The sequence below is a fragment of the Thermobia domestica genome, chromosome 10 (assembly GCF_964235325.1).
Source record: "Thermobia domestica chromosome 10, izTheDome1.hap1.1, whole genome shotgun sequence".
NCBI lineage: Eukaryota > Metazoa > Arthropoda > Insecta > Zygentoma > Lepismatidae > Thermobia > Thermobia domestica.
In genome coordinates, this window is record NC_137463.1 from 97,143,379 (window position 1) to 97,165,358 (window position 21,980).

At 34.9% G+C, this 21,980-nt stretch overlaps 1 protein-coding gene across 1 annotated transcript in view; it reads right to left on the reverse strand.

Annotated features, from left to right (window-relative positions):
- The window catches only part of LOC145662589 (esterase E4-like), a 94,264-nt gene that overhangs the window by 57,894 nt on the left and 14,390 nt on the right, over positions 1 to 21,980 (reverse strand). The window contains exon 3 of the mRNA XM_081728307.1: positions 20,831 to 20,987. Within this exon, the coding sequence (XP_081584433.1) occupies positions 20,831 to 20,987 (157 nt within the window). The remainder of the gene's footprint in view (positions 1 to 20,830; positions 20,988 to 21,980) is intronic.

Sequence of the window (21,980 nt, forward strand, 5' to 3'; positions counted from 1 at the left end):
CTGCAGGACGTTATACGGCCCGCAAGAAAATTCCCGAAAATGGAAATTAGCAGTAAGTGAAAGTAAACAAGAAAAAAACAAAAAAACAAACTTCCCGTTGCGTTGAGCTCACAAAAACCTCTACACAATGACGCAAACCTGTACGGAAAAAACCTCAACCTAATACGAAAAGAACGGATTGTTTGCACAAAAATCGCAAAGCAATCACGCTAGACCTGCTACTACTGCATACATCTCTCAAACATTTGCACATCACTAAACGCCAAATGTCAATAAAGGCAGAAGAACAACAAACAGGTACGTTCTTTTTTATTTTCGTATCACTCGCGAAGTAAATGAAAGTGGATTTGTTACCCCCTTTTTAAGTTCGTAGATACTCAATGAATAATCCCTAAAAGTATGAGCGTCCAGCTCCTTCTGGAACTGCTCCGGTCTTACGTATACTATATCCGTTATTAGTTTAATTAGTGTTTCTTCATAGTATTGTTTCACTATTTCTAGAAGGAATTAAGTATTAACGAAGTAATGAATAAGCAAAAGTACACTTTGATTGACGTTTACTATTTCTCATACTCCATTGAGAATGTTTTAATCCTCAGTTGCGCAAACATCCAGTGTTTTTTGTTGTTGCTTACACTGCCTTACAGATGAGTTCCCTCGTGGCTAAGTGATTAGTGTACACGCCTTTGGCGTGGGACACCCGGGTTCTATTCCCAGTCGGAGCTTATGTGGTTCGAATTCCACGTTAATCTGTAGGTCCGAGTCTCATACAGCCTTGCTGCTGAAAAGAGCGTTAAAATCAACTCCGCACTGCTTTACAGATGCAATTGTTCGATTCCGAGTCCGGGCAGGGGGCGACTTTTATATATACAATCCAAGCATTTTAGTTATCAGTCAGTGATGCTATATATATATATATATATATATATCTTACAAAATTGAAAGTGACTATGTTTGTGATTCATAATCTCTTAGGGCCGCGGTGGCTCAATGGTAGAGCGTTCACCTCTGCTGCTTAGGGTCCCGGGTTCGATCCCAGCCCCCGCCAAATGAACTTTGTGGTGGACAAACACCGTGTGCATGGGTTTCCTCGGGGTTCTCCCGTTTCCTCCCACTTTCTTCATTCCACCATTTCATTCATTACTCATCATCACCGTCTCCTTTAGCCTAACCGGTATAACCGTGAGACGTAAAACTCAAAGATTTCATTTCATTTCGGCTTTTCCCGCAACCAGTGTTGTCAAAATGTTGACAATAAGTTTGCGAAACGAGAGGTGACGATTCCAATTTTGGGTGAAAAGCCGCTATAAAAAATAATCGAGAAATTCATTGTCTATAAGCATTGTTTTAAAGTTGTAGATGTGAACTAAACAATATGTTCTACTCACTGGCGCAAATCCCTGGGGGGGGATGACGGATACATGCCCCCTCCAATCTTGGAACTGAGGGGGACTTCTCCCCAATAATCCGATTTGAAATGTGTTTTTTGGGAGAAATTTGGTGATTTTTGTCGGATTGCTACAAAGGAACGTGAGATAAAATAGACGTCTCCCAGAATAAGACTCAAATCTGCAGCCTCCCAACGCTGAAGACAACTCTGATCCTCCACAACATTGTTTTTCAACTTCATAAGTATTTTGGACATCGCAAAAAAAAAAAAGTATGGTAACGGTCTTACCCTTTCCCCCCAGTGTTAAAGACAGATTTGCGCCGCTGGTTCTACTCACATCTTTGTAAACAGAGTGCAACCAATCCTTGAATTCAGGGGTCATTTCAGATTGTTTCGGGTACTTTTGTTCATATTGTGGAGTCAAAATAGTTCCGAAAGAATTAACACTACAGTACTTACGTTAAGCAATTTTTTGTAAAAAAAAAAAAAAAAATGCAGAATATTTAAAAGACCCCAAAGGACAAATATAACAAACACCCACTTCGCCTTTATTCACGCATTTATAGCTAATCTTGTTGCTATCGGTAATGATGTATTACGTGTGTGTCTCAACGGAAACTGCGAACTAAAGGACATCAAGTTTGTAGTTGTTCTTCGTTAGAGGGCAAGGGTAACATAACAATGCAGGATTGTGGGGCAGTTAGTACGCTGTATTTCCAAACTCATCACTTGCGCTGATTAAAACAAACAGAAAAAAAGGACGTAAAAACTGTTTTGAACTAATAATGCTTCTTTACAGATGAACATTTTGTTTGCAGCAAAAGGTCGCTAAATGTGCAAGTAACTAAATCGTCATTTAAAAATCACCGAAAAAAGTCTCCAATCGGAAAAAAATTTTTTTGTCGCTATCGTAGAGCGACCATACGTCCCGTTTTGACCGGGACAGTCCCATTTTAGGGGCGTGTCCCGGCTGTCCCGTTAGTAGATGGAAAATAGTAGTATTCGTCCCGTTTTATGCAAATGAAAGAAGTAAATAACAAACCCAGTACCTTTACTCCTTTTAAAAGTAATTATAATTAATAACAACAAAGAAGCAAAAATTGAACTGAAATTCCCTATATTAAACATACTCTATAGTTCGCAGTACTGCTCGAAAGGCAGCATAGGCTTTAGCAGTTTGTGTGTTGAACAAACTTCAACGTGTCTTTCCTTTTTCATAAGTGCCCGCTCTGTAACAACTGGGGGAAACTGATATCAAGGCAGGGGGCGCGGTGGCTCAGTGGTAGAGCGTTCACCTCTGGTGCTTGGAGTCCCGGATTTCATTTCATTTCGAACAACACCCCCAGAAACCTACTGTTATACCATTCCCAAAGCACCCTTTTGTACAGTTCTCCCTATTCGAAAAACCTGTAAATAGCAGGGTTCATACATAAATATGGAACTCAATTTCCCTGAATTTTCCAGGTTTTCCAGGTACTAATTTTGCAATTTCCAGGTATAGTGGAAGAAACTAACAATATGAGAACACATAAATTTTGAGAATAATATATTTATATATTTGAGAATGGCCACCCTTCTCTCCAATGAACGATTGCAATTAAATATTGAGTCACAATAAACTAAATAATTAAAATAAATAAAAATTAAGTTGAAAAATATTAAGTTGAGAAGCCTACTAAGGGAATTAATTAAATACTTTTGTTCCGTACTTGAATACATTCAAAATATACAAAAATATTGGGAAAGAAAAAAGTGCCCGCAAGATTTTAACCGATTCTTGTAGCACTCGACGACAGAAATCGATTACTGAAAGAATCTTCAAAATCGGCGCAGGCAAACATGGAGAAAATCGTATTTTCATGTACCGGTTAAAATGGGGAAGAAAAAAGGACCACGAGATTTTAACTGATTCTTGTAGCATTCGACGACAGAAATCGATTACTGAAAGAATTTTCAAAATCGGCGCAGGCAAACATGGAGAAAATCGTATTTTCATGTACCGGTTCAAAATGGGGAAGAAAAAAGGACCACGAGATTTTAACTGATTCTTGTAGTATTCGACGACAGAAATCGATTATTGAAAGAATTTTCAAAATCGGCGCAGGCAAACATGGAGAAAATCGTATTCTCATGTACCGGTTCAAAATGGGGAAGAAAAAAGGACCGCGATATTTTAACTGATTCTGGTAGTATTCGACGACAGAAATCGATTACTGAAAGAATTTTCAAAATCGGCGCAGGCAAACATGGAGAAAATCGTATTTTCATGTACCGGTTCAAAATGGGGAAGAAAAAAGGACCGCGATATTTTAACTGATTCTGGTAGTATTCGACGACAGAAATCGATTAGTGAAGGAATTTTCAAAATCGGCGCAAGCAAACAGAAATAAAATCGCATTTTCATGTACCGGTTCAAAATGGGGAAGAAAAAAGGGCGCGCGAGATTTTAACTGATTCTTGTAGTACTCGGCGAGAGAAATCGATTAATAAAGGAATTTTCAAAATCGGCGCAGGCAAACATGCAGAAAATAGCATTTTCATGTACCGGTTCAAAATGGGGAAGGAAAAAGGGCCCGTGAGTTTGAACCGCTACGACGTATGTCCACGAATGTGCCCGTCTTCTCAAATTTAGTTAATGACTGTGACACTGAAACATGTGACACAGAGTCACATTGTGGATGACTCTGCAATCGGCAACCACTGGACACATGCTCCTCCCGCCCTACAGTTTGATTATTTCGATCCATTCCTCACGTGCTAATGGCATCTGCAAGAAAGATGTAAGTGTAACGTTCAATTGGCAATAGCTTTTCACTACATTAAGCTGCATGAAATCTGATTGCATATTTGACATACTGAGAAAATTCTAACCCGTGGCCATATGTATCATATATCCCACCAGTTCATAATAAAAATTTTAAACACAAAATTACGGTCGTCCGTGTGACGTACTCCCAAAAGGCCTAATGTGTATCACCCATCTCACATTCAATGTAACCACATCCGTGTAGAATTTAGAAAGGAACTTCTTATGATGTATACAGGATGTCTCAAAAGTTCCTTAACATAGGGTAACTCTGTTATCAGAGTTACAACAAAATGTAAGAGGAAAAAAAATCTCGAAATATGACGTTTTCAATCTAAAGTGAACACTTAAAAAAAAAATCGGACGAGATGTTTGTGCTGTATACTCTTTATGCACCCAATTTTAAATGAAAATGCAACGTTGCCATTTACCTGAACCCACAACATAAGAGAATGAAGTTACTGTTTGAAACGGAGGCTGGCCATCAACATGTTAGCGTAAAAGACAGTAACTTCACTCACTTATGTTGTGGGTCCAGGTAAATGGCAACGTTCCATTTTCATTTCACATTGGAAATGAAATGAAATCTTTGAGTTTTACGTCCCACGATTATGCCGGTTAGGCTAAAGGAGACGGTGATTATGATAAATGAAATGGTGGAATGAAGAAAGTGGGAGGAAACGGGAGAACCCCGAGAAAACCCACGCACACGGTGTTTGTCCACCACGAAGTTTACTTGGCGGGATCATTTCACATTGGGCGCATAAAGAGTGTACAGCGCAAACGGGCCATCCGATTTTAAAAATTCCTTCACTTTAGATTGGACACATCATATTTGGAGATGTTTTCCCCTCCGACATTTTGTTGTAACTCGGATAATAACAGTTACCCTATGTCAGGGGACTTTTGAGACACCCTGTATATCTTATTTAATATATGTTTGATGTCACTATAACTGTAGTATAATTTAGTTTGTTTAAATTTACAATTTAATACAAGTAGATTGGGATTTACATGCGTAGGATTTTGTATGCATCTAACTAATGAATTCTTTTATATTCATACTTAACTTAGTGACTTCGCTTTGGACTGCAACTGATTATTGTAACCCATTATTGCTTGAGAAGAAACAAGATATCCGAATCTTCATTTGGAGAAATCAAAGGTCTATTGGAAAGCTGGGAATTACAACCATTAATTTCTACATTTTAAGGTGCGTAAATTATATATTCTGTGTTTACTATTACTATTATTGGGTTTAGAATTAATCAAGCACTTCATGATATTTTAGGGGGATCAAGATGGGTGCCGGATAGATAAGTATTTGAGCGTCAGGCTCTTATTTCTTTTCAATTTAATATTTAATCAATGATTATTTTTCTCCCTCATTATTCCACCAAATTGTATTCCAAGATCATAAATTTTCATTACTCATTTGTGACCGTCAGCCTACATAACATATTCGTAGGACGTAAAACAAAGATTTCGTTATTTTTTGTTTCTATCTCTTTTCTCCATAGCTGTGAAAAATAATGCCTTCAACATCATAAATTTGTATGCCACTTGCCTGCTTTCGCCTTCAGTCGTCTTACTCTTCGGACATCACGAAGCAAAGCAGGTACTTTGCAGTTGGCATAGTTTTGAAAGGATGTGACATAACATAATGATGTTGGTGTTGCGATGTTCAGTACCGTAGATAATTAAACAATGCTAGTAAACAAATCGAGTAGCAATTGTAATTTTTTAGCTTACATGCCTTTCAGACCGGCCATTTTTTTTACAACATATTGTTATTTCTACTCTATATGAAATATATTCTGAGGTTGTGTTTTGGGGGACGTGGTAGCTCAATTGTGGAGCGTTCACCTCTCTTGCGTGAAGTTCCTGGATCGATCCCAGCACGTGCTAAATGGGCTTTGTGTTGGAGAAACACTGTGTGTGATTTTTCTCGGGGTTTTCCCGTTTTCTCACACATTTTTCATTCTACTATTCCATTCATTCTCATCATCATCGTCTCCTTGAGCATACCCGGCATAATCGTGGAACGTAAAACTCAAAAATATCATTTCATTTCATTTCATATAAACTTTGTTGCAAAGTAACCTGATAGCTGAAGATACTTTGCAACACATACAAAAAAGTATTTTCAGCATACGAACATAATGTTTCTGTGCAGTGTTTTCTCTCCTGTATGGATACATTTCACTTCCTACACAAAACTGCATGCAGTCTACAAATATTGAGGTTGGACTTACGGTACCGGTGTCAGTACTTAGTACGAATTATTGATATTTGTAAAGAAAATTATGTATTTTCTGGTACCGACATAGGAATCACATTCTGATAGTTTAGTATGTCCCACAAAAATGGCAACTCAAGAACAGCAAAAATCTTCGAGATCTGATTTGCCTTGGTTGCTCTTTATATCCAAGAATATCATCCCAACCGTAATCAGTGGAAGATTTACGGGATTTGAGGCTTTCAGGATGAAGCTCACCCAAATTACAGGATTTCTTTTTTTAAAAAAATCTGATGTTAGTCATTCCTATGCGTCTACGCTTCAAGCCCTTCAAAAAGTCTAGTCGTTTCTAAATAAAGGAAGTCTTTCTGTGTGAAGTCCCTCTCAAACTATTTTTCTGAATCCGCCGCTGTTCGTAATTTATTTTCCAACAAGAAATCCATCCCGACATTTACCTGAATAGGAAATTTTCCTAAAGTTAGATGGCAGGAGGTACCCGTAGTAATAATTTCCTATCTGAGGGATTACGTTTGATCGGTGCAAAGTAGCCCCGATTAGAGGCTGAAACAACCTTCTCCCAGTTTTATTTTTCTATGACTTTAAAACGTTTCACACTTCCATTTCAACTATTGTCTCAAAGTCCCATTATACACAGAGTATTCTACGAAACTGACTTGACTTTGACGAAAATTCTTGTAGGTGATATCTTTCAAATTTTGTCGGCCTTTACAGTGACTGCTTTCCATACCTCTACAACAAACCCTTCAGGTAATTAGAACTGATGTTAACCGCCAACCAAATAGTCAAAACCCAGGTAGATGTTCTATCTTACGGTGACAGTTGAAACTTTTTCTTTACAGTCCATCATTTTACCGACAGAGGACTGTGAAACTTTTGCCGTATTTTGTGCAAAGTTAATCCTGAAGTGCAAAATAATCCCGTCTTATCGTACTTACAGAAGATTAGTCAGCAATTTTCACATTAATTTTAAAGATGATGACAGTTGGAGCCTAGGGCTGTGTGATATTTAGATCGAACGGTTGACGTTTTCAAATATCAAAACATCGATATCGAAATTTTTGATCGATATATCCATATTTTTTTATCTCTTTCGTATTTCTATATTTTCGATTTTTGATATTGTTTATATTTCGATATTGCTGTATTTTTCGATATTTCGAACAAGTTTCGATAGTTTGTCGATATCGATTATCTATATCTAAATTCGGATATCGCAAAGCCCTATCGAACCCTTCGGAAATGAAGTTTTTGGCTATGGACCTGATTAGGGATGCACACGAGGCAAGACGAGACAGAATTTTTGTTACGAAATTCGAGACGAGACAGAGCTCTTCCACTAGAAACGCATCCAGTTTTCGAGACGATACATACCTTTCGCGGCACCTTTTCGAGAGGAGACAATCTCAAATCTTTTCTCTTGCGCATCCCTAGACTTGATCATGAGTTATAAAAAAAATGTTAATGAGAAATAACATGTAAATACAATATAGGTAGCTAAAACATTTTTGTTTTTATTCTTCAGTAATGCATTGTTATTAATCTCAGTATTTTATAGTGTATGCTTAAGCTTAAGGTGATGTATAATTAAATTTTGAATTCAGTGAACTTATTTTGTTTTTCATATTGTTTTTAAAATGTATGTAGAAACGTTTTTCATTCTTGAGTGTTTAAAGTGACGTATAATTATTAAACATAGTATTTAATATTGTACTCTTAACGTGAAAGTGATATACAGTTAACTTTTGAATTCAGTTAACAATTTTCTTTTTAAAATTGCTTTAAAAAGTATGTAAAAACGTTTTTATTTTCTTTCTTGAGTGCTAAAAGTGATGCAAAGTTATTAAGCTTACTACTTTATATTGTATCCTTAACCCTAAACTGATACACAGTGCGTTTTTGTTAAATTATGTCAAGTTATTTGAGTGACGAACACTGGTAGAAAATCCTGACTACTACTGGAACATTTTGATTTTAAGGTGACGACTACTGGTGCAAGGATTTTAAAATATTGTTTTTCCTTCAACGGCTACTTCTTTTTTAATTCTGACTACATGGTCATTATAGGAAGGATCAGTGAGTCTTTCCAACTATGGTACATCTCCGACAGATGCACGATGCTCAGAGAAGAGACAAAATAGTATGTTTTCAACCTTAAAGTGACAACCACTGGCGTTTTTACACTGCTATGCAAAAGTAAGTGGGTACTCCAATGGGGTTCCAATGCGGTACCTAATTTCTGCATTTTAGATATTTGGAAATACATGTCTCTAAAATGTAAAGAACTGATTATTTTTTAACTGAAAATTGCAACTCGGTAAGCCTTATGGATACCGATATATGGGAAAATAAAGAGCGATACCATAGGTATGTGGGGCTTGCATACTTGACGCTACAATTCGGAAAATGGATTAAAATATGACTAACGGCTATCAAGATGTCAAATAAAGGGAGGACCAACACAGTTACGAGGGTTTCGTGTTAGATGCTAAAATTTCCGAAACCAGTCATGGAAAGTTAATAAACACAAGTAGCAATTTCACCTTAAAGTAATTAGATATCTTCATGGGGTGTTAAAACATCATGGAGTCTACCAAAATTAAATTTTAAAAGCTTTTGAAAATATAATCTGACATTTGTAAACAGTATTTGAAATATGTGTTTACCCAAAACTTCCAGCTAGTACATCTAACATCTGGAGAAACACTGTGAAATAAAAGTGTATGAGATCTTGAAATTTCGGAAACAATTATTGGTCGCAACAAAATTAAATAAGATGGTACTTCTATGGGTTGAATGAGTACCTCAGTACAATTTCGATCGAAAGATTAGTTCAGTCCTAGGTTTTCTTCAGGCAATTCCAAGGGTTCATCGAGCTGTGCAAAAGAATGAAAATTCGCTGTCAATATCTAAGATAGTAACCAAGATATAAGGAATTATATATTTTATGACGTAAAAATAGAGATCTTTATGGATTTGTACTTTTGGGTCTTTCCTATAAGAAAAAGATTCAGAAAACTACTGTATATACCTTAATAGACAATTCAATGGGCGGGGACACAGTAGCTTAGTGGTAGGGTGTTTAACTAATCTTTTTGCAGAAACTATTGGAGTATTCACTTAACCCATAGAGATAGATCATACTTAACTCCCTATTTAATTTTAAAATTAAATAAAAGGAAATATTTCAGAGTAGCGACCAACGATTATGCATTTTAGTCTCAGGGAGATTATGATTAAAGCAAGTGAATGTTGTTGACAGAATTGATGGAATGCAAAGGTGGGAGAAAAGAGAGTACCCCGAGAAAACCCACGAATACGATGTCCACTACAAACTGACGGCCGCGGATCGAACCAAGAACCCAATACACCTGTGGTAAGCACTCTACCACTAAGCCACCGTGCCACCCGCCCATTTATTTGTCTATTAAGGTAAATACGGTTGTTTTCTGAATTTTTTTCTTCTTACAGTAAAGACTCAAATGTACAAAACTATGTGGGTCTCTATTTCTACGACGTCATAAAATACACAATTCCTTATATCTCGCTTGCTATATTAGATATTGACAAAAAAAATGAGTCTGTCTGAGGTATTCACTTAACCCATAGAAGTACCATCTTATTTAGCTTTTGCTAGGATCAATAATAGTTTTCTGAAATTTCAAGATCTAAGCTAATATCAAGATCTACGCTTTTGTTGTATGGTGTCTCTCTAGCTGCTGGATGTACTAGCTGGAAGTTTTAGGTAAATACATATTTCTAATCAGTGGCGTATTTACGATTTTGTTTCGGGAGGGGCTTTGCTAATTTCGGGGGGCTTTTCCTGGAAATGTGAAAATTCTGCAAGATATTTCATTTATTTTACTATACTAAGTCCGAAAGCTTAAGTCCGCTTAAGCCCGAAAGCCACCCCCCTAAATACACCACTGTTTCTAATACTCTTTAGAAATGTCAAAATATATTTTCCAAAGCTTTTAAAATTTAATCTTGGTAGACCCCATGATGTTCTTAAACTCTATGAAAATACCTAATTACATTAAGATGAAATTGCTACTGATGCTTATTAACTTTCCATGACCGGTTTTGGAAATTTGACCACCTAACACGAAAACCCCATAACTGTATGGATCCTTCCTTTATTTGACAAAATCTTGATAGTCATATTTTAATTAATTTTCTAAATTGTACTGTCTAAAATGCAAGCACCACGTACCTATGATGTCGCTTTTTATTTCACCATATTTCGGTAACTGTTAGGCGTACCGACTTGCGGTTTCGGTAAACACACATCTCTAACGTTCTTTAAAATGCTATTAAGACATATTTTAGAATGTTTAGAAATGAGAGTTCTGCGAATGTCATGGTACCCGAAAACCCCCATCAGGGCGTGTGTGTAGTGTATTTAATTGAAACTACTTTTGAGGTTGTTGTAAGCCCTCGTAATTACATTTCCGAAACTGCACCATCTAGTACGCAAACTCCACACTTCTGTAGCGTCGCTCTTTATTTTCCCATATCTCGATATCCATAAGAATTACCGAGTTGAGATTTTCGGTAAACAGATGTCAGTTCCTTACATTTTAGAGACATATATTTTCATATATCTAAAAAATACAGACATTAGGTACCCCATGGTACCCCGAACACCATTGAGGTACCCACTTACTTTTGAATAATAATACATTTTGAGTTGTTGTTCAGCATCAATAAACACTTCATAGTTTTTCTACGTGCAACCCAAAAGTCCATACCTGACCGAACAGATTTTGTGCATTTAATCTCAAAAATGTTAAGATACTTTGTATTGTTAAGTACAACCAAATTAAGCACACTGAATGTAACATTTTAAAAATTTTCTGATTTTTGTTTCAGGTAATTCGTGCATCAAACCAGGATTCTGCTTGAAAGACAGTCAAAAGAAGCTGTGTAGGTTGTGGCTAAAAGTACGTCCTTTCTGAAGACAGACCCAATTGTACTTACATTCTTTTGTACGAATATACTGTATAACTCTAATAAAGATACTGTACTACAAATTATTTCTTTCTTCCATAAATTAGAATAAAATATTATCTCTGTTTAAAGAAAATGTTTGTTAATGTTAAGTCATTTCAACTCTTTTTCTCTGTAATAAGAACATTATCCCTCTCAATATTTTTTATCTTTGTGCTATTACGATTGGATGAAGTAAAATTCTATACGAAGCACTATTATTTCAGACATGCATTAATAACTAATGTATTGTTCTGTATGTAAGACAATGTGTATACTGAACATGTCTAGCGAAAGTGTTGTTTTAATACAGAATCTATAACTCAGCTTTTCAGTAGTCAACTTTATTGGGAATTCGAAGTAAAAAAAATGTTGGACTTACCAACGTATGTGTGTTCGAATTCTGGACTAATCCAAATTATCCAGAGAAATAATTATATATTTCTTTGTTGCTATTTCAGATGTATCCTTTATCCAAGTCGTATGAAACGGAGACTTCATACATCGCTATACTTTGTATGAACTATGTTCCGTATTTACTTAATCACTTTGTAACTTTCTGTAGTGTTGACAAGGCCGCAGGTGTCAATCGAACAGTTTAGTGTTTCACTCATGTCACCTTGTGACTAAGGTACGTCCTGTCGGTATATATATGGTACTGGGTTCAATTAGCGATAAAATACATTTTTAGCATTAAACAAATGCAAAAATCTACACGAAATGAGATACCATGATCTCTGACTTACGGATAACACCAAGCAACTAATGGTACTGAGTGTGTTTGAGTTTACTAGTTACTATCTGGCTAAAATTAGTGTTCCTTTAGCTATACTTCTTTTCGTGCTCTAAATTGCAAAGTTTGAAATAACCGTTTTAAATTATTGTACATATATCTTCCGAGTAATTCTGAGAATCATTGCTCTTTCTTTAACCAATGTATGAGACTGTTAAACTGCTCGTTGCTTAAAATGTTGCACTAAGAAGGATGCAGCCAGGAAAGTCCAAATTTGTAGAATGTCTATAGCAGGGAAGGATAAATATATTTAGTCGATGGCTGCACAACACCTCTGCTGTCACCACGTTGTCACACAGCAAATAAAGCGGATGTTAAGAGTATTCTGCACTTACTATTAGATATCGGCCTGGGAACTTTGGCGCAGCTATCTTGTCTCCTTCTTGGTGTTGCATTTTTAATGGCGAGTACTGAGTAGGAATCATCTTTTGAGCGAACACGTTTTCGGCTGACACCATACTTTTAATTATTGCGACATAAAAAAAAACATACCTGTTAATTAAAATGTACAGAGAAGTTATTTCTGGAAAATTCTATTTAGGCCTCTTGTGGTAACAACTGTACTTTAGAAGAAGATACTATTAAGGAAAAGAATGAGGTAAAATAATCTTTATATCGTACAAGCAATGGATGATAACAGCTTAATAAATGATTGTACGTAAATCTTGTTTGGTTGAGTTTGAATATAGGATTGTATATGGCTGTGCATTTTGCATTATTATTGAAGTGCTGCAACTAACTAACTGCAAACCTATGATACATTCTTACAGTAATATATCACATATTGATTTACTCTGTATGAAAACGAAAATAGTTTAACATATGGTTAACCTCCTTTGTGCCCATAATTTTAAAATTAACGCTTGTGTCACTTTTCAACGTTTGGCTTTGCAGTAGCTTTCCAACGAATTAGCAGGAAGCCCAAACTTATAGGACACCCTGCAGGTAAATACATTCCTTTGGACAGTTTCACTGCTCCAAACTAAGATTTGAAAAGTGTAGTATTGTAAATTTTATTATTATTGGCACAAAGGAGATCAGCCGTATTTTAAGCTATTTTTGTTTTCTTACAGAGTAAAACAATATTTGACAACATTACAGTAAAAATGTATCATGCATTTTGCAGTATGTTGCAGCACTTTAATAATGGTGCACTATACGTACAATCTAGATCCTGCATATGTCCAATCCATATATTACAAGAAGGCAATACGTATGCGATACAGGTAAAATCCGTATATTTCATATAGAGAACCAATTAGCTACATACATCCAATCCATACATTACATATGGCCAACCTGTACGCGACATAAGTATAATCTATATGCTGCATGCAGACAGTCTGTAAGCTACGTATGTGCACTCTGTATGGTGCATACGGATATTCTGTATGTTGTATCTGGACAAGCTGTGTGCGACATAAGGAAAATCTGTATAATACATACGTACAATACGTATACTGTATCTAGTCATGCGTACGGAGCACAAGTACAATATAGATGCTGTCTCAGGGTTGAACGCAAAAAACCAGAACGTATAATGCATACTTCTTGAAATTATGCTCTGTCCTGATAGTCAGTGAGTGTCGTCATTATTAACCCACATGCTAGATACGATCTTGACATCACAAAGCTAGATATTACCTCCGTATATACTTGTTACTACAGATGACGTCACACGAATGACGTCATTACACTTATGCGGACAGTTCGTATAATGCATACTTTTTTAGCTATACGTTTGCTGCAGGATGTTATATACGGTTGTACGTTAAGTCCAGAAACTACAGGAATTACGAATGTAACCTACGTTTTTAAGTATGCCACCTACATTTTTTTCTCTCAGTGTAGGCCTTTGTATATAAATAATTGATTTCTACACCATTATAATTTGTTGATCTTTTGTTCCAATGTGTTGATGCTAAACTTTGTAAAACACTAAGGGTGTCAGAGCAAATGCATGCTTTTTTAATTCGGTTCGTTTTTATGTATAGTAGTTCTTGCCTAATAGCAAAATGTTCTGCTTCGTAAATGGAAGTGTAAGGCGAAAGTTTATACTTTATAGTTTTTTGATCCTGAGGTATGTAGATATCTGCACGCACCATATTCTGAGTTTTAGAACAATCTGTACAGATTATCTTAGTATTTGCTGAAAGTCTGTCAATATGTGCTTGCCAAATTGCCGGTATTATCTTGGAGGAGGTATCAGATTATAGTTTCGTCGGGTACGCTGGGATGATGGGAACGATTTTTGTTGAAACGGTGGTGAACCAATCACAAAAACAGGGCAATAAAGGAACTTTATAAATTTGATCATGTATTTGTCTTAAATCCAAATAAGCCTCAAAAATCCATGGGAGTCTATTATAATAATCATTTAATTTCATTACCATATAACATCTGATGGAACTTTTCTATGAGAGGTAATCCTGTTATTGCAAGACACGAAAGAATAAACTTGTAAGCTTGTTTCCTTATTTGTAAATCTAATGGAATGGTTTGGGCTTATTTGAATGATGCATTTTTGGAGCAGAAATTCGGTTAAAAAAAATAGTTTTAGCCCTTTATATTGAATATCAGTTAACGATTTTATGTTATCTTGTGGTATGGGAGAGAAGAATATCGCACCGTATACCAATTTCGCTTCTAATCATTGTTTATATATTGTGTACAGAATTGAAGGGTGGACACCACATTTTTTTGAAGTTAATCCAATAAAAAATAAAGAATTTGGAAGCTTCAGTTTTAAAATGTTATATGTGTAGCTCCCATTTTAGCTTTTCGTGTAGATGCAAACCTAACTATTTGATGTAATGTGTTTGTTTTTAAATAATACCATTAAATTGAAGTTGTATTGGGTGATTATGTTTTTTACGTGTAAAATTTATTAGACTGGATTTTTCTAATTTATTAATAGGCCATTTTGGTTACTCCAATTATTTAAAAGTTTAAGGCCCTTCCGAAGGTGTTGAAGACCTGATTGTACAACATGTGTTTTCACAAAGAGAATGAGATCATCTGCAAATATATTGCATTGAAGTTTAGTATATTGACTTAGGGTGTTAATTAAATCTAGAATGTAAATATTAAATAGCGTAGGACTTAATTTGCTGTCTTGGGAATCCCATTAGAAGTTTCTCTTGGTGTACTAATATAGTTTCCAATTTTTATGTAAATCTTTATGTTTATGAGAAGATTATGAATTATACGGATAAATGTTTGAGAAATATTAAATTTATCCATGTAAAAAGTGAGATTCTCACGTATGATATTATCATAGGCGGCCGAAAAATCAACTGATAGTAGTAACAGATATTGGCGGGTTTAAATGCGGACCAAATATCGATTATTAAATTTCCTAGTGCATCTAAGGTTGATAAGTTTTTTTCTGAAGCCACAGAAATGTCTGTTTTTGGGAAACAGATTGTTGTGTTCAATGAACCAAGTTAATCTATTTAATAGTAATTGTTCAAATATTTTTTGAATGCACGAAGCTAATGCGATGGGACGGTAGCTATGTGCAGATCCTATAGGTTTTTGAGGTTCTTTTATGGGTACAGTGGCGTAATTTTTCCAAGTATGAGGTATATTTGCTGTGTTCCAAATATTGTTAAATATTTCACATAAATGGCTTTTTCTGTTGTTAGATAAATATTTTAAGTGAGTGTAAGGTATTCTGTCTAAGCCGGGTGTAATATTTTTCTTCAGTTTTCCTAATATATAATTTAATTCATCTAATGTAAAAGGATCCTCGATTTAATTAGGTTCCTTTCCAGTCATATATTGGAATAGGACACTCCGGGAATTGTTAGTATAGGGAGGAGTTAATTTTGTGTGAAATTATAGGTCCCCATTCATCTACATTCTTCAAGGTACCTTGTGTTGAGAGGGAGTCAATCGATTTCTTATTTTTGAAGAAGCGCCAAACTTGAGATGATGAGGTACGAAAACTTAACCCATTGCAAAAATCTTTACAATATTTGCGTTTTCTGTATTTAAGATTTTTTGTTTCTGCATTTATCTTTCTATAATACAAAAACTCTGTTTTAGAATTAGATTTTCTAAAAACACGCAAAAGCATTCATACGTTTATTTACTCATTTTTGGCAGGTTGGATTCCACCAAGTAGGGTGCGGGGATTTGTAAATGTTCTTTTTTCTCTGACTTTTTTTTGTGGTTTTAAATTGTTTAGTTGTGAAACTTTCGAAGCATACAAAATCTGAGATATTAGAGGGTCAATCTCCGTATTGCTTCCCTCAGTGATGACAGTATCTATTTCTTTTTTATATTGTTCCCAGTTTGTTTGAGTAGAAATAGGAGGTGTATAAACCGTACAAATGTTCCTTTTATCATTGGTCACAGGTGTTGAAAACGTTTTATTATTTGTAATAGTAGTTATTATGGAATAGTGATCACTTCCAAAGGTGTCATAATATACTGTCCAATCCGAGTATAAGTACTTTTCATTTTTAATAATAGTTACATCTGGTGCTGCTGAAGAATTATCCTTATTTAGTTTAGTCGGAGTTCCGTCATTTAAAATTAAATAATTAGAGTTTTTTAATGCCGAATTGAGTTCTGATACCGCAGTATTTGTACGAATATTACCCCACAATTTAGATTTTGAATTAGCATCCGCTCCAATTAGGTCAAACTTATTATTAGAAGTAAATAAAGATTGCCAGGCTTGAGTGGTTAGTATTTTACCTGGAGGACTGTATATATTCACGATCTTATATTTTGATAGTTCAATAGCTAAAATTTGTGTTGCATAATGGGTATGAGGGAGAGCAACCGGATATTTTTGTATGAAAGACTTTTATGAACTCCCACAGCTATCCCTCCATATCCATCCGCTCTTACTTGTTAAATAATGTTATATTCAGGTATGATTATCGGGAAGTCAGGTTTGGACCAAGTTTCCTGAAGTAGGATAATGTTAGGTTGAAAAATATTTATAAGAAAATTTAATGCGGTCATTTTCCCCGAAAACTTCGCATGTTCCATAGCAGAACAGTAAATACATTAGGATTTTTTATAGCCATATCGGTTAATCAAAAATTTCATTTATTTGTTGCATGATTGAATTAACAGTGTCATTAGGACAATGTATGCGAAGTGAAAGTTGAATTATTTGTTATATAGCCACTATTTGTTTTTTATTTTTTTAATATTGAAGTGCTTTGAGGTTTCTGCGAAGGATTAGATTTTGTTGCCTGATTGCAAATTGGAGGACGAATATAAAAAAACCGATTGTTGGACGCATAAGACGTTGGTTGGATTTTATCATGTTGTGAATTTGGTAATAAGCTTATTAATTTGTTTTCCCTAGTAATGTTTGTGTTATTTGTGAAAGAAGGACCCCTAACCAATTCCTTATTACTTTTAAATAAGTTATTGAATGATGTTTTTAAAGGTTATATTTGATGTCGTTTTAATTTTTGGTTAGTGTATTCTTTTTTTCGTTTTTTACCCGGAGGACTGTCTAAGGCATTTGCTTCTAATGCTGGAAAAGAAAAAGTTATTTCATTATTTTCCTGCGATGGGGATGGAGATTTCAACTGTGAATTGTAAAATGAAAGTGATGTACTAGCAATAGATGAATTCACATTGGATGTCACAGCAGTACTATACTGCATTGGTCGAGTAGTTGTTTTAGGTATTTGTTGAGAGGCTTCATTAAACGATATATTTTGTGATGTCATAAGGTTCATTATTTGTTTCTGACGTAGTCGTTCCGCACAATTTTGTGCGTTTGCCTCATGTAGTTGGTTACAATGTAAGCATTTCGGTGGGTTAGAGCAGTTTTCCCTAGAATGCAATTCACTGCATCTATGGCATTTTATATTTTGGTCCTTGCACTGGGAGGCCAGGTGTCCATACCTCCAGCATTTCGTACATTGTCGAATAGCCGGTATGTATGACTCTACTTGTAACTTTTGGTAATATAGGCCAATGTCTACTGGTAAGGTTTGCGATCCAAATGTTATGACTATCGTCTGGGTAGGTTTGTTTGTACCTCTGGCATGGTACGGTGGATTCGTCTTACAGATATAATACTTATATCTCTTGATAAGTCCTGTAATGGGATATCAACTTGGACACCTTTTACTACCCCTACACTAGATATAGCGTGGTTTGGAATGTACGCTTGCCATTGTTTTTTAGTTAATTTTTCATGATCGAGAAAAGTGTTTGCTTCGTGGGCTGATAAGAATGAAATTTTCATAAGATATGGACCTATTTTTTGAAATTTTATGATGCCAGGGATGTCTGCAAGATATAAACAACGACTAATCGCCATTGGGTGAGTAGGCCGTGTTTCTTTGATTTTAAGGAATACAAAATAAGGGGGTTTGTGACTACCATTATATTTATTCACTATTGGCGGTTCGTTGTTAATGTGTATTTACCGTGGTTGATTTCCCAGCTAATGCATTGTCTTTTACATTGTTATTTGTGAAAGTTTTAATTTTCCGTTGAGTCTCAGAAATATTCTTACACTGACTATCACGTTTATTTTCTTCCAAGAGTTCCATTGATTCACTCTCATTGTCCAATTCATTTATAGTTTGGTTACTGGTAACCATCATGTCGTCCGCTGTAATTTTGAGAATGTGCGGTTGCATTTCCATATTAACCGACATTCTGAACCCTGCATTTTCTTGACAAGAATTTAAAAAAAAAACTAACCTTATCTTATAAAAAGGGGACAATTTATGCACCAAATATCCTGATAATCAAGCAGTATCACTTTTATGCTGCTCTAACTTACGTGAAATATAATACTAAATTGATAGTTTTTTTTTGTTTTGTTTTGTTTCTAAGGTGTCCTGTCACCTAATTTTAATTGTGAATTTCTGTTTTCACCTTGAACACTACACAGAAATCACATGCACTAATTCTTCATTATTCAATAAAAACTAAATCACTTGAATTACTATACTTGCCGTTAGTTCACGTCGATAAAACACACATTTCCCCACCACTAGTACGAAACGGATTCAACATCTAACACCATTTTCTGTATTTGTATTTTCTTCACCGTTAACGGTGTTATTTAAGAGAGCATCAGCTATATAAGCCTAGTATGCTAAAAATGTGTATAAATTGAAATACTTGAACTGAAATTGTAAAGATTTTTACAAATGGCGGAAGCCGCCATTTGTATTTTTTTGGTCGACTTTCAAGTCGCATTACCTGTTATATATAGTATGAAATTAATAGAAAATTAATGAATGTTAATTATGTCAGTATAGGCATAGAAATACTAATTTGTCATAGTTAGGTAAATAAATGTAAAGTCTTAATCGGGTATAGTAAAATTCAAAATCGTGATGGAGTTCCAACGGGAAGAAGAGGGCCAGTTACCCAGTTGGTCAGGGTGAGAAATTTGGAAAGAGTGAGTAATTAAATGAAATGTAGACGTGTAAGGTAATTGTAGAAGAATGTAGGTGATTTCAAGAGTATATATGTGTGAAAAGTGTCGGTGAGAATAAACCACTTTTTTCCACTTCCTCTCCGTCAACTTACTCTAGGAGATGTTAACACTATCACAATCACCGCGAAACCAACACCATTTTTCCACACTCTCTTATAAATGACCTCCTGTATTTTTCTTTCTTGAAAACCTATTACAGGTTATATTAGTTTTGAGGCAGCAATTTAGGCTAAGCACACTACGTAAGTTTGTTCAAAAGTTAAATATTGTATTACATATAAATAGTTGGTATAGCTATGCTGTAACTAGAATGACAGACACATATCTGAATCCGACAGTCCAAAAGTAAATGGAATTGATCACGTTGAATGTCAATAGTAGGGCTGGAGGTAACCATGATAATTCACGCATGATAAAGAAACACTTTAAATAAGTTATCCAAAATACAGAAGATTATAAATAGAAAGATGTATACTTATAAGCTTAAGAACTCTTGGAATTATATGGACGCCATACTGGCGTCCTATCTTGCCTTCTGTATTCATTGGGCAGCTATTTTCTCTCATATTTCCCCCAGCTGCAAACTCTGCGACTACTCAGTTTTAACCACCAGTGAAAACTTTTCTACTTCTTTCTTTTTTAATTATGGATATACTTATCGTATAGACCCTACGTGTCTAATTGTCATTAAGTATTAGTTATAACTGCTCTTAGGAAGAATATATATTATATAGAGTGAGGGTCTGAGATACATACGTATACATACTTCCAATGGAGGTTATCCATATACTCGTTTTAAATAGGGATAATATGTAGTATAATGTGTTTTTAAACGTGTCTATACTTATACACGGTTACCATAGTAACTGAGTGGTCTTCAGGAAAATCATACAAATGTCGGTAGTATGCTTGCGTTTCTAGCAATGAAATACCACTTTAAAGTGGGTAACAGAAATGTGAGTACAACATGTATCGCTAGTTTGTACAGACTCACCAATAAGTCTCAACAACGATGCATGTTCATGATAAGCTGGGAAACTATGATACAAGCAAAGCGTTATGTAATATTCTTTAAAATCAGACCGGTCTAGATGTTAAGCTTAATTTCTAGTTAAGTTGTAAAATACGCTTATAAGTTGGAAACGAAATCTTACCAAGAGGCCCCAATCTGTAGTTGAAAGTAACAACGACAATATTTCTGTCCATAAGATACTGTGGTCCGTACGCACTACTTGAGCCAAATTGAAACGCACCGCCATGAATAAACACCAAGACATCAAATGTTGAAGGATTCTTCTTATCCAGGGCAGCCTACAAAAATTAAAATGTGATTTTTTTATCCTTTCTTAAAATGTGTTGAAAATGATGACTAGTAATTATCATGACACAACAACATTTAACTTTTTTTAGGAGTGTTTCATAAATATTGGACAGAACGGAATTCGATGCTATAAATACTAGAAATATAAAAATTTATTTTTTTCTTAAACTTGTCTGGATAAAAACTTATTTAAAAACTTCACTCACTTCCTATCTTCAACCGATTTGAAACACATATATGATTGATGACAATACAGAAATAGTTATATATAGACATCAACAAACGAAAATAACATGTTTCATATACAAATTGTATATATAATATGATGTATTCTTTTGTTGCGTACTGTTATGGTATTTTAAAAGTATGGAAAACTTCAAATTGGAAGAAACACAAAAAAATTATCTGTAAATATTTCATAAGACAGGAAGCAAATCTGATAAGGCACATCATCTCCTTGGTGATCATCTTATATTTGGAGTTCTAACAAATTTCTTGTATATCAACTGTAGTTTCTGATCTCTATGAGAGCGAAAGATCTTGTTCAATGTTATCTGACACTTGTCTAACAGAAAGAAAAGTAATACAATGAAAACAGAAAGAAAGAGCACAGACTAAACCTATCACGGGAAAAATATTTTCTAGATATACATTATTTCTAGATATTAATTTGTGAGATACTATTAACAAATCTGAAAAGAGTACCACTATATCTTTTTGTAAAAATGAAAAGGAATACACCTAGAATTGATACATCCGAAGAAATAATTAGACAACTCTTGTGACTATAGATTTCCTTAAAATTATCGCATGCACTATATGGAACGAGAACATTCACTTCTGATTTCTACTTTTGTTTGTATATCTTTTCCTAATTAAAATACAAACATTCGAATATATTATCATTATTATTATTTATTAAGTGTTTACAAATCTCAGTTTTGGGAATGTTCACTGAAGTATTCTTGCTCAACAGTTATAAT